The 13,293-nt window shown below is 37.2% G+C and overlaps 1 protein-coding gene across 1 annotated transcript in view; it reads right to left on the bottom strand.

Annotated features, from left to right (window-relative positions):
- LDB2 (LIM domain binding 2) overlaps nt 1-11,692 on the bottom strand; it is a 367,850-nt gene extending 356,158 nt beyond the window's left edge. Inside the window, exon 1 of the mRNA XM_051620100.1 lies at nt 11,653-11,692. Within this exon, the coding sequence (XP_051476060.1) occupies nt 11,653-11,672 (20 nt within the window). The 5' untranslated portion in view covers nt 11,673-11,692. The remainder of the gene's footprint in view (nt 1-11,652) is intronic.
- Nucleotides 11,693-13,293: the final 1,601 nt, after the last annotated feature.

Raw genomic sequence — 13,293 nt, 5'->3', positions numbered from 1 at the left:
CTGGTCGAAGTTCTTGCTGATATAGATAAGACTTAGTGACATAGCTATATTAGAATAAGTTATTCCACTTAACCTGCACCAGAGCAGAACACTCTCTTTCTGGACATACTAGTCAGGAATAAAAAACTATTTGGTTACCGTTAATTACCTGGATCAATGACTTGTGGATATAGGGCAATGCTGAAAAGACTATAGTGTTCTTACAGGCCTTGTCCAGTTTCGGTCATACATTCTGTATTATATGACTAGGGAAGAGCTATGCAGGTGTGCATGTTCCCTAAACAGACAGCTAGCTGTAAGTCACCTTTATTTTGTAACATACTGTCTACATAGTAATCTCTTCTGAAGTGGTAATAACACAGAAGCCCAGCAATCTGCAGGAAGGCCCATCAGGGTTATAGAAACAGTCTTTGCTTCAGAGGCAAAGGATGCCACTTTCTTCCTGAGAATGACTTCTCCCAGCTTTTCACTGGGTTTTAAGATTCAGAAAAAGTTACAAAGATGCCCAGGAGTAAAGTTAGGAGAGTTCCCAGAGGAAGAGATAAGTGAAAACAGAAAAAAGTTTAAGGAAAAAAAAAACCTGGACAAACTCCATAGTAGAAGAGATTAGCATAAGATGTACACTCTAGATCAAAAGACAAATGTACAGTTCAAAAGCTGAGACATCAGTTCTTTCTGCAATGTATCTCAGATTATACTTATGGTGGAATAAAATTATTATTTTTTTAGTATCATCACGGGAACAAGGGGACAGTGAAGTCTGCATCATCTCCCTTATTTTCACTTTGTATTAATTTCTCATCAAAGAAAGGGATTCCAAGTCTCCACACAGCAGAGAATCAGGCTTGATTGTCCAAACTGGAGAAATCGTGCTGATTTTTACAAGGACACTTACCCTAAACAGTTAAAATTGCATATGGCTAGAGTAACTGAAAAAGAACTTGAGTGCAAGGAGAGACATCCATGACCAGCAGCAAAGAGATCATTAACCACAGAAGCAGAAAAGCTATATGTGTTCCTGGGAGTTTTCAAGACAGGTGCACTAGAAAAAGTGTTTAGAAATACAAAATAAAACTACTTGCTCTTTGAATTTCTGAGATGAGGAGTAGTGGGGGCTGACTACAGAGGAGGTTTAAGAATTTTGTCCCACCAAAAGATGATAGCTGCAGCTTTGATTGATTATTATTGATTGATTGTTAACAAAATATACAGTACAGTGGCTGGTAATGTCAGAAATGGGTGGCTTATTACACCCACAAATAAACCCAGCTGTGTTACTTCTCCTTATTAGACTCCACTTGTGCTCCCACGTGTAGCACAACTGACCACGAGGTCCCCTCAAAGAAACAGGAAAAAATTCCAACAGAGTCCAATTGATCACCCCAGTCAAACAGCCCTGGAAAAAGCCTCAAAACAAGTGGCACTGCACCAATATCAGAGAAATGAAAAGGTCACATGTTTCACCAGCTCAGTCTTTTCCTCACTGCCAGCAAGATCACTGAATAGACTAGTCAGTTACCTTCACAGAATCACAGAATGGTAGGGGTTGGAAGGGACCTCTGGAGATCATCAAGTCCAACTCCCCTGTCAGAGCAGGACCACCACAGAATCTACGGCAGGTCTTGATCTGACTTGTCCAGAATGTAGATAAGTTTGAAGAGGAATGGAAGTTTTTGTTGACTCAATCTACTGGCAAGACTTTTAAATGGAGAAGCAGCATAGATTCCTGAACTCCAGAAAGCTACTGTGTGTGTGACTGGTCTTTGATATGCAGTTTTCACACTGGTCCTGAGTCTTGTGTAGTATTGCTAAGGGATCCCTGGGAAGTGAAATATAGCCATTATTTGGCCACTGTGAAATTAAGAGTCAGAATCACTGCTGGAATACTTTTAGGGATCCACAAAAAGCAAAACCAATGAAAACTATTGCCTTAAATTGGCAGGTCTTCAGTTCTGTTCCCATCCCCCATGTGTGCTGGCTGTGACCTTGCAGAAAGTTCTGCAGGACATGTTTGACATCAAAATAATCAGCTGTATATTGTAACATCTCCTCAAAATGAAGTGAACTTAATTTGAACTTGTATTAAGATTGCAGCCTTCTTCATGTGGTATCTTTCTTTATAAATAGTGAAAGAAAGGTCTATATCTATTCACAACATAATTTATGTATCCGCTAATTACTGTAGATTATATCTGAAGTGAGGTGATCAAACACTTGTTAGCTCTAATTACAATAGAAAAACCATTAGACATAGCTTCAGAATGCAGCATAACTATTGTAGGTATTAAATTGATGTTTAGCTTATTGCTGTACAACTCCTATGGAATCATTGCAAATATCCCAAATATCCAGAGGTTATAAAATGGAATGCCTCTGCTATTTTGCAGTTGTGATCTGAAATGCTGAAATGCTGAAAAAACCTAGTGCACATGCACTAGGGTAGGGAGAAAGAGAGACTCTCTTAATGTTTCATTAAATGAAATGTACATAGTTCAATAAGAAACCGCTAATTTGACAGAAATTGAGGAAGCAGATGATTCTAAATCAGTTGACGAAGCAGGTACCTCTCAAGCAGATAAAAAAATCAGGCCCTTCTCAAACAGGTATGCCACTATTGACATTGCTCATGCCTTTCTCGCTATTCCTCTAGCACCAGAGCGCAGGCCACAGTTTGCTTTCACCTGGAGGGGAGTCCAGTACACCTGGAATCAACTGCCTCAGAGGTGGAAACACTGCTCAACCATTTGCCATGAACTGATCAACGTTGCACTGGAGAAGGGTGGAGCTCCAGAACACCTGCAGTACATCGATGACATCATTGTGTGAGGTGACACACCAGAAGAAGTCTTCAAGAAAGGTAAAAAGATCATCCAAATTCTTCTGAATGCTGGTTTTGCTGTAAAAGGAAGCAAGGTCAAACGGATCGAGAGCGTTGTTGTCAATTCTGAGTCAAACAGTGACATGTTCTTATCACCAAGTTTAACAAAATTGAGTGTAATGTACTGAAAATACACTCAACTGATACTGAACTTGGTGATGGGTACTGTAGGCCTGTTAAAACTGACAAAGCTGAAAAGTCTTCTATTGCTTCTCGTTTTATTGCTCTTTTGGCGCAATACGTGGCTTTGCAAGCAGAAAGCCTTTATTGTTTGCTGACTAAAAAGAAACATCATGCTCAGGATTATATTTCATTACTCATAATTCAGGCTCTTTTATCAGTTTTCCTCTTTGGCGTAAATTCCAGTTTGCTAACGGCACCTAGATACAAACATTAAAAAAAATTAAATTTCATTAAGTTCTAGAGAACATATAGTCAGCTACAGACAAAACTCTATATCCAGGAGTTTTTCTTAAAAATATTTTCTTGGGGACATAGCAGCAGCACAGATATCAGAAAAAAAAGTATGCTTTGGTTTTGGTGGTGTAATCATTGCTAGATCTAGTGTTTAATACAGGGCTTGCTACCCAGAATTTTTTTACAGAATAAGCCACTAGATTTGGTTCACACCATGACCAGCTGCATTGGCAGCTGCAGTGATGTGGCAGAGGGTGGGCATGCAGAATTGTGAACAAAAAGCCCAGAAAAAGGATCATATGCTACTTAAATCCAGAATATTAAAACCATATTTCTATGCAGCAAAACTCTACTAAGGTTGTCAGCTCTAACTTTAACTTCCATGACCACCTCAACATTTTGTGGGTCTACACTGAGAACCACATCAATCCAACAGGATGCTTGGAGATCTGTTTCAACAAGTAGGCCTAAAACTAGTCATATAAGCACAACTGAGGGAATTAAATTTGGGCAGAAATGAGTTAACAGATCAAGGGAAAGAAATGCTTAAACCTATTTAATAACTAACAGAACTTCCAAAATTATATTGCCTTCCCTGATGCTGCCTGTGTTTCCAGGGTCATATCAATTTATACCCAATGCAGTCTGCGCTTAAGCCAAATCTCAGAAAAAAATCAAAAGCACTTCATATATTAAAAAAAGTTAAATATTAATAATCCAATAAAATGTTTGAATGCAATATAAGAGTGTAAAATATCCAAGGCCCTGCCATTTATTATATAATACACAAGTCAAAAGAGTATGGTACTGATCACAAAACCAGGAATCTCAAACTAGAAAAGCCCCTTTGTAGATTCTGATGATAGTAAATACATTAAAACCCTGTTCCTGCACACTTTTTACACTTGATCCTCATCAGCCCATTTCCAGTCTGACCAGAATCAGCATCATACACTTTCTCTCTCAAACCTAATCCTTGCACTTTCCCTAATATCACTCAAAGATTGGTTCTTCACTCAAACTCATCAGCAATGGTGCACATTAAAAGCTTCAAGGGAGAAGTCCTTCAGTAGCACCCCCTTTCCAGCTCCACTCCAACCAGATCTCTAGGCTTGATGGGTTGATTCTGCCCAGCTTCGAACAGGGACTTTCAAGGTGGACACTCATGCCTCATTCCTGGGAAAATCCAAATGTTCAACATTTCCTTATAGAAAAGCAGAGTACCAAGATCTCTTAAGATAATTAGACCATCCCAACTTCTTTTAGCATTGACACTGTCCTGAACTTTGTGCAGAGAAAAGAGGAATTGTCAGAAATTTTTAGACCTTCAGAATACCTTACCATCTGCCTCTGGCTGGATACTGTGAACTGCACTGACACTACCCCTTTTGACTAAACTATGCCTGCAAATCCACTAGAAAGGTTTGAGAATAAACTGCTACCAGCACACTGATATATATGCTTTCCACAGATTTAAAACAAAGCACCTGTGCCTAGTTACACAGTCACAATCAAACCTTGAATGAGAGCTAGGTTTCTGCTTACCTGCTAATATGATTCATCAGTAATACTTTCGCCTGCAGTAAACATTATGAAGAAACCACAAAGTTGCCTCCAATTTCAAATTAGGAGATACTTCTGTGTTTAGTTTAAATAGAATCACATGATGGAGGTGTAGTCAGACATACAGCTGTCTACACGTACCTGAAGATGAGTGAACTTTTTTCCTCCAAAGCTTGCTTTGCAAGGTCAAGACCTCTCCTTTCAGCTGTAGTTCTGACTGCAGTAATCCATTCCTTCCTCACTTCTAAAACAGATTACAACACACTGCTCTTGTCCCCTTGAAACTGCAGCTTCTGTAGCTGCTCTCCTCATACTACTCTCACACACAACAAAAGGTATCTGGGCTTCTCTCATCTGCCATGGCCTTGGATTTGTTTGGGTTAGGAAAAATTCTGATCCTGTGGCTAACACCTAGTTCTATCACTGTGATCGACTGAAATAGCTGAAGAAATAGAGAGCTCTCTGTCTTGCAGCCCTCAGATTTAAATACTGCTAAACTGAGGATAAATCTGGCTCCTGATCCTACTCTTTGTTCTGTTTTTATGAGTGGGAGAAAACCCTATGAACTTTAAAATGTAGGCTTTTGCAGGTCTACTTCTAGTACTGTTTTGTTCCCAGGTGATTTTCAGATTATTTTACATAAATTCTAGCTCCTGTAATTTTTATCATTTATATCCACCATAAATGCAATCAAGTACATTGAGAAAAGTATGTGATTAAAAAATAATAAAGAAGACCGAAACAGAAAGCATTATTTAAAAGCAAATCCAGCTGGAAAACTGAAACTAACAGAGTATTTTTTAAAATAGCACAGTATTTTCCATTTGAATTACTGTTTTGGATTCTTTTCTATTTTCCACTTTCACATTTCAAAGTATGATGAATATTGATATACCTCTGAGAAGTATATCAAAAAGGACACTACTGTCATTTTATCCTTCTTGCTTTGCTTAAACTTTTTGTATTTACTTGTTTCTTGGTTTTGACAGTTGAGGAAGAGGGAGACACTTACAACCTCAAGCAAAACTGGAAGTTCTTTTTGTGCTATTTATTTATTATAGAACATAAGTGCCTCCTAACATTGCAGCCATGTGACACACAAGCAATGCAATTGTTTAATGTAATTTAGTCAAGAACAGCTAAAGAAGGAAAAATCTGACTTAAGAAAAATTTGAGACAGATTCCAGCTTTACTTGTTAAGGTTTAAAGAAAAGTACTTTATGTGCCTGAATGAGTGCCTTAGCATGCTGTACTGCTTTCCAAGTCCTTAATTTCATGGCTCTTATTCTTTCTAATGCTGACTTCAATTTTGTACAGCATCCATTAAGAATGACTTGTATGTTTTTAATTTGTCCTTTGAATACAGAATTAAAACAAACAGGTTTGGCTGGGTAGCTTTAATCAGAAACAGAAAAAGAGTTTTGAAAATGAATACTAGGTATGCTTAGTGCACTAAAATTGACTTTCATTCATTTACTCCTTTTTTTCTGTTAGTTTAGCACTCGGCTCTCTCAAAGACCTGAAGGGAAAAGAAATAGCAGGATCACCACAGATACTGAAGTTACATATGTTTTGTCCAGAAATCTGAATTTAGAGGAGAGTGCCAAATGGAGTTTGTGTCTGTTGCAGAAGAACTAGATAAAGCTGAAATTGAGTCCAAGGTAAATGGGAGATAAGTGAAGTATCAAAGATTTAAAGAAGTCAGGCAGCTCTGCTATTATGAATACATCGAAGTTTTTTTTAATGCCCTAATTTGTTCTGTGTTCTTCACTACTGCAAGGCAAGGCTGATTTATTACAACAGCGTTAACATCACTTTAGAATTTCAATTTACTGCAATAGAGCAAACGTATCTTATTTAAACAAAATAGAACTCTATGTGCAAATAAAACCCTTGAGATCTTTAGATTTGATATTGGGGCCTCCTAGTTTCTGAAATCTTGGGATCTTGGTCTAACCACTGAAATAAAGCTCCTCAACCAGACTCAACTAACATTAAACGTAGTACTAGGTCTGCAATGAAAATAACTTCTGAATTTCGTCCACCTCAGTAAAAACTTAAGTCTTGTAAAGAAGCCTTGTTATGCTTCTGTTTAAAGTTCAGGTCAAAATACGGGCATTAAACAAGCATATAAAACTTTCCATTGTTGGGGTCCCCACATAAATATATATGTAACTAAGATAGGTCTTTAAGTACATTAGAAATTGAAGGTCCAAGGAATTCCTAGCTTCATCAATGTCAACTGGCACTCTGCTCTTGCCTTTTATAGAATCAGGATTTTATCCAAAATGCTACAATCTAAAACAAGTTCTGAGAAGTTTCATCTCCCCTATTTATCACAACGGGGTTTTATCTTGAAAATATAAAAGTTGAGGTTATAAAAGTTACCTAATTTTCACTGATAATAATTTTTCTCATTGTGTGTATCTATATCCTTTTAATAAATCTATTGCAGAAGTAAAGACTCTAGGCTTGCAGATTGTCATCTTTGTTGGATAAAAGACTAGGAGTTCATGTTACATTCACTAGAAAAGAGAGAGAAAGAAAAAAACAAACCTTCTGTTCCTGCCATTGTTTTTAGAACAAGGAAATAACTTCCTCTTCATCATCCAACTAGCAAATAAGAGCAAATAGCCTCCAACAATTTTCCAAGAGTCAAAAGCATCAATTACTCCTCACCAAGATGTCAAATTGTAACAACTTCTGCAATACATCTACATGTTAGTTAAACAAAACAGATATAGCAAGACAAAACCTCAGGCATTGCACAGAGAAATGAATAAGGGAATGGGGAATAACTACTGAATGCATTATAGTAGAGCATCTGCATCCAAACACTTGCCAGTGTCTCACTCATACCGCCTGTAAGGGCACCAGTTGGTCTAATAGAAGATACTGTCTTCCCTTGCAAACCTTGCCTATGTTATTCAGCATTAAACAGAAAAGAACCTTTTTAAAATGTGGTGACAGTAGGGGGTCTACAGAAAACTGACCAGCTGAAATATCTGCATGCTAGATGAACTGTTCCCTAAACCAGAGGTGGAAAAATTGAAGTAAAACTGAAAAGTCCAATTTTAGTAAAGAAGTCATAGCTCAAATACTGAATAGAACAGAAAGTCTGGGGCATGACCACATAAATATCACCTCATGCCATGACTAGCATGTTTCAGATAGTTGTATTGCATTTTTATGCATCAAAGAAAGTAGAGGCAAGGAAAACAGATGATCAGCAGGTAATAGAGTGCCCTTCTGCTTTGCCTTGGCTTATTGGAATGCTCACAGTAAAATATTTCTTATAAAAGAAATCCTGTTTATGGCAGAGATATTATAGCTGTGTTGTACAGTACAGGGCCAACCACGATGCCACAGAAATAAACATTGCTTTCTTCTTTCTCTTGTTAGTTCTCAGCACATTTCCACTTGATGGTTTATGTATTAAACCAAAATTGTGCTAATCTTACCCCAGAAATAGTTTATGGATAAGTATTGATATCCAGATCTCCCTTTACATTGCCACAGACTAATACACTAACACTCTACAGTTCACGTGCAGATGTTTATTTTGCTAAGCCATCTGTTCCATCTGAAATACAAAAGAGATCACAGAAAATGAACTCTAACTCTCTTTCTGAATACACAGACAAACAACTGGGTTCCCAACAAAACAAGCTAGTTGGTTTCCACAGTGTGCTGAATAAGATTGCACTTTACAGACAACTCAGAATCTCTGGTCCCCAATCTGAAAAGTTTGGAATCTTGGTAAGAAAATGACAATTAAATAATGACTGATGATGGAATAAGGGAGCATCCAGATCACTCTAGAAGAATTTTTATTTGTAGGATGGTGTTCTGACTCTTTAATATTCTTTTTTCCTTTATACTTATAGGTGTTTGTTTCTTTTGTTTTCACACACACACACACAACTAAGAACTGGATTGCACCAGAGCAGATGCAGTGAAGGGTCGTAAGCTGAGAGAAAAGGATTTACAAGAGACTTGAAGGGGAAGTGAGGTGGGCAGTACCAAAATAGGAGAGTCTATTTTCAAGTGCAGGGAAGAGTTGGTCCATAAGAATCAAGTCACAAAAGAGCTGTCAGGTAAGAGGCACATGCAGGGGCGACCTGAACTTGTAACAATAAAGGCTGGAAGAGACACACACATAGTATGCAAAACAATAACAAGAAAGAAACCTAATTTGGGAACTCATTAAGAAGTACTCAGCTTTGAGTCAATGACAGAAACAGAAGAGAATTGTAAGAGTAAAGTTTGTAGCGGAATCTGTTAACTGAAAAGAAAGTTCAGCTACTCAGTGCAACTGTAAGATGGTAGAGAAAGGGAAAAGAAGGGTACACCTGCTGTAGTACTGTCAGGGAACTGTCAGAGAACTGGTATGAAAAGATTCTGGCTGCCTGGAAGTATTCATACCTATCCCTGTCTTCTTGCACAACCATCCCTGTCTTCTGACCATATATCTGCATGAAATACTGTTCCTTTATTTGCTTCCTGTTGCCTGCAGCTAACCAAGGGTATTCCAGACTTGGTCATGAATATTGTTTCAGACGGCCTACAACATAAAACTGGCTAGGTATGAATAGTTTGGCCAGGGGATTATTTGATCCACAAATAAATTAACGCAAATAGATTGGAATCTCATGGGAGAAGGCAATAGTAACACCTTGAGACAAGAGGGTTCACAACAGTTACTCACATTAACTATTTATATTGACATATAACTGGTCAAATTTCCACACATTGGAACAATTCTCACTACAGGTTTCACTTGGCCATCATTAAAATAGAGCATGGACTCCTGCATTGCAGTACATATATACATAATACTTGACTTCAAGATGAAAACTCCATCTTGTACTCTCTGAAATTAAACAATCAAAGTATGAATTTTCACATGATGGATCCAATCAAATTCATGTCCTAATTCCTGCAGTCAGGTTTTAAACCAGAATCATACTTGGTGACTAAAAGCCAGGCCTAGAAGTGACCAAGTAACACAACATTGCTTCTTATTTTACATATTTAAAAAACAAAACAAAACAAAACAAACCCAACAAAACAATAACCAAAAACCCCAAAATTGCAATCTTTATACCTGAAATTTCTGTGGAGGTATTCCTACCTTCAGGTCCCAAATATGGATGTCTACCCCAAACAACAGCCTACCTGATCTCCCTAAGTATTAAGTGGCAAGTAGCCGTTAAATGAGGAAATGTTGTTGATTATTTTTCAAGGGAGGTTGTCTGATATTTCAGCAATAATATTTTTTAAAAATGGGAAATCATTTTGCAACATAAATGCATGAAATATTTGCACTACAAACCCAAGAGTACAAACTAACATTTTGATTGCAATTTTATAACATACTAAAATATTTGTTCACCTACAAAAATAACCTCTCAACATTACATTTGAAAAATGTTCTGTGCACATGCATATATGATTTCAGAAAACAGACTGAGAATGAGAGTTGACACAAGTAAGGTGATCATTTTTAAGTCTGTTAAAACTTTCTACATATACAAATATATCCAAACTGGCACCAGCCAAACTTGATCTGACACTGGACATCACTGTTATGCTATAAATCTGCTACAGCTGATTTATCTTGTACTGAGCACAGTAACTGTATCAGGGGGAGAAAGCTCACTTAGCCCAAAAGGTGCTTTACCACCCACCTACACTACAGTAACAGTTACATTTGCAACAGCTCATTTAGATCTAGCTCATGAGCCCATGCACTGTACCACACTGTGCAGTGCAGAACAACAGAAATAGCCAAGACAAAGGAATGAGCTCTTGAATACCTTGAGATTTATACTCGGCCCTATTGCTTGTGGGTGAGTTTTCTATCTGACCTACTGCACTATTAAAATGTTTTTTATCTGGTACATGTGAAACTTGCAGCTTTTCTGTTAGGATGACTGTTTTATCACAGTGAATAGAGTTTTATGGAGCATACCGAATGAGGTAGGACACCCAAGCCAAAGCAAGTTAGATTAATTCAAATTGATATTAAAGGGAAATGGCAACACCTCTCCTGTAGTCCTTCTGTTAGCTCACATTATTGACAACTTTCTTTCAACTGCTGTCTTGCACACAAAATGATAATGCTATGCCACATACCCAAAATGAAAAGCATAGACAGCCTTTAATAGGATAAAAGATACATCCACAGCTCTTCTTACTGGGCAGTGGTCTTGATATAGTCTTTAACAGCTGATCTCATGGCATAAAAAGACTCTAACAGATTGTGCTTCAAAAGCCCATCCTTGCTGACTCTCTTACTCCTACACGTACACCTCAACATACATATACACTCCTTATACATTAATCAGTGAGACTTTACACTTAGACTAGTCAAAAACACCCTTATTTTAGAAAGACTGGTTCAGCCACTGCCATTTTGCTCTCAGTTAACCTCAGTCAAAATAATTACTTTCTTCCTGCTAGCTTTGAGTTGATATGTAAGTTTTTCAGACTCATTTATGTTTTTCTTCTTGATGCATTCTCTTCCAGTGTCTACCTGGATATAACCACATGGATTAATGCTGATGCTGTATTCAGTACATTATTAGAGCACTGTTTTGTTGTCCACAAAAAGCTCCCTCTTGTGCCTCCGTTTTTCTGTAATTAGGCCCCTTCAGACACTTTGGTTATTATGATTCATCAACTTAAAATTCATTCTTCTAAAGGGCTGCATTTTCATCCTTGTTTTTCTTTTCTTTTTAAGCTGTTAAATAATAAAAAGTCAGATAAAGGAAGTAAAAAGAATTACTCACCCTTCATCTCGATCTAACATAATGTTTATGGACAGCAGGGATAGCAGGAAGACGTTCTTGTGAAGAGAGGAACTTGAGCAGCTTTATAGGACAACAACCTAGGAAGAAATGACAAGCCAATACCCACGTTTGCTGTTTGTAAATCTGAGCATTGATTCTGCTTTCACAAGTGGCTTTCATCAAATGCAAATCAGAAGCCTGGCATCTGCTTGAGTAACCAGGCAGCCCTGTCCCCCTTTCAGGGGAACAAAAGCCATATAATCAAAGGGTTTTTAAAGGATAGCAAACTTATTGTAAGTTAGAAAAGGTTAAAAGTCTGCCAGAGCTTAAATACACCTCTCAGAACTCCCAAGTATGAAAGCACTTGTGACCTTTATGATTTTTTTTTCTTTGAAATGTTTATGTATATTTGAAACATGATAAAAAGTGACCAAACAGGAGAGAAACAAACTCATCATGTGTTTTACTTCCCAAATGATTTTTGAAAGCTCCAGAAAGCAAACTTGGACAGTTTTATTTATTCTCAGATTTCAAAAATCCTCCTCCAAACAACAGCACCCTGGTTAGCATAACAGGGCTTACCTGAGCTCCCCTGCATCAGTGACAAATCTCCCTGTTCAAAGATGGGTAACAACTGGAATTCACCCCAAACCTGAGATTTCCTCATCTCAGAAATCTTCACTGAGACTGGTACACCCTGGAGAATGCCTGGATCACATCTAGGTAGAGAAAAAAATATTTTTAAATATGCTGAAAATTCACGACTTCCTTGGTGCTGGGAATGTGTGCTATTAATTCAAGTAAAACAAGACTACTATTTCTAATGAAATTCTTACAGAAAAACATCTAATGCTCAATTCACATGTGTATTTATTGTGAAAATAAAGCCTTCTGCTGTCTGGTAACAGCACAAATTAGGAATTAAAAAATATGTTAAAAAACACTTCTTGAGTTCATCACAGTGTGTTCTCATTCATTTGGGAATAATCACAAAGCTTATCCCAATGACTATGAAGATAGAAATCAACTTTCAAAGATTTTAAATGAACCTGAAGTGTCAGTCTGGTCAAATGTTTAGCTCTTTGTTTAATGATTGATTCCAAATTACAACGTACAGAAAGGACTACCATTTCACAGACAAGTTTTAGCTTCATAAGGACATGATTTGTCAATGCTATTAGTAACTAGCTGGAAAATAACTCAGAGTAATGTCCAAAAGACCCTACTGCAGTAAGGAAACCACTTACTCTTTATAATTATAAACAATTTCATTTAAAACAGGTCTTTGTTTTAATGGCTTTGACTATAGTCATTGTCTGACAGAACAACCTATGATTTCTTCTGAAGGAATCATAACTCTCCCTTGTGTTTAGAGACAACTATAAAGCAAAAGCTGACAAGTCTTAAAGGCAAAATCAAAACTAAAGATTCAAAACAATAGGAAAGATGTTTATTTTTTTTTTAATGTAGTATGAAGTATATAAAACAAACTATGAAACTCAGTGTCAGTAGATGTCATGGAACTCAGAAATATAAATAGATCTGAAATTACATTTTAATAAATAAGGGAGAAATCTATTGGCAGCTATTAAATCTGATGTGTAATCTCCAGGTCAGAAGGACAAACTGAAAAATACCAGG

This window comes from Apus apus, chromosome 4, assembly GCF_020740795.1.
Source record: "Apus apus isolate bApuApu2 chromosome 4, bApuApu2.pri.cur, whole genome shotgun sequence".
NCBI lineage: Eukaryota > Metazoa > Chordata > Aves > Apodiformes > Apodidae > Apus > Apus apus.
Note: the sequence above shows the minus strand (reverse complement) of the source record. Positions and strands in the feature narration are given on the sequence as shown.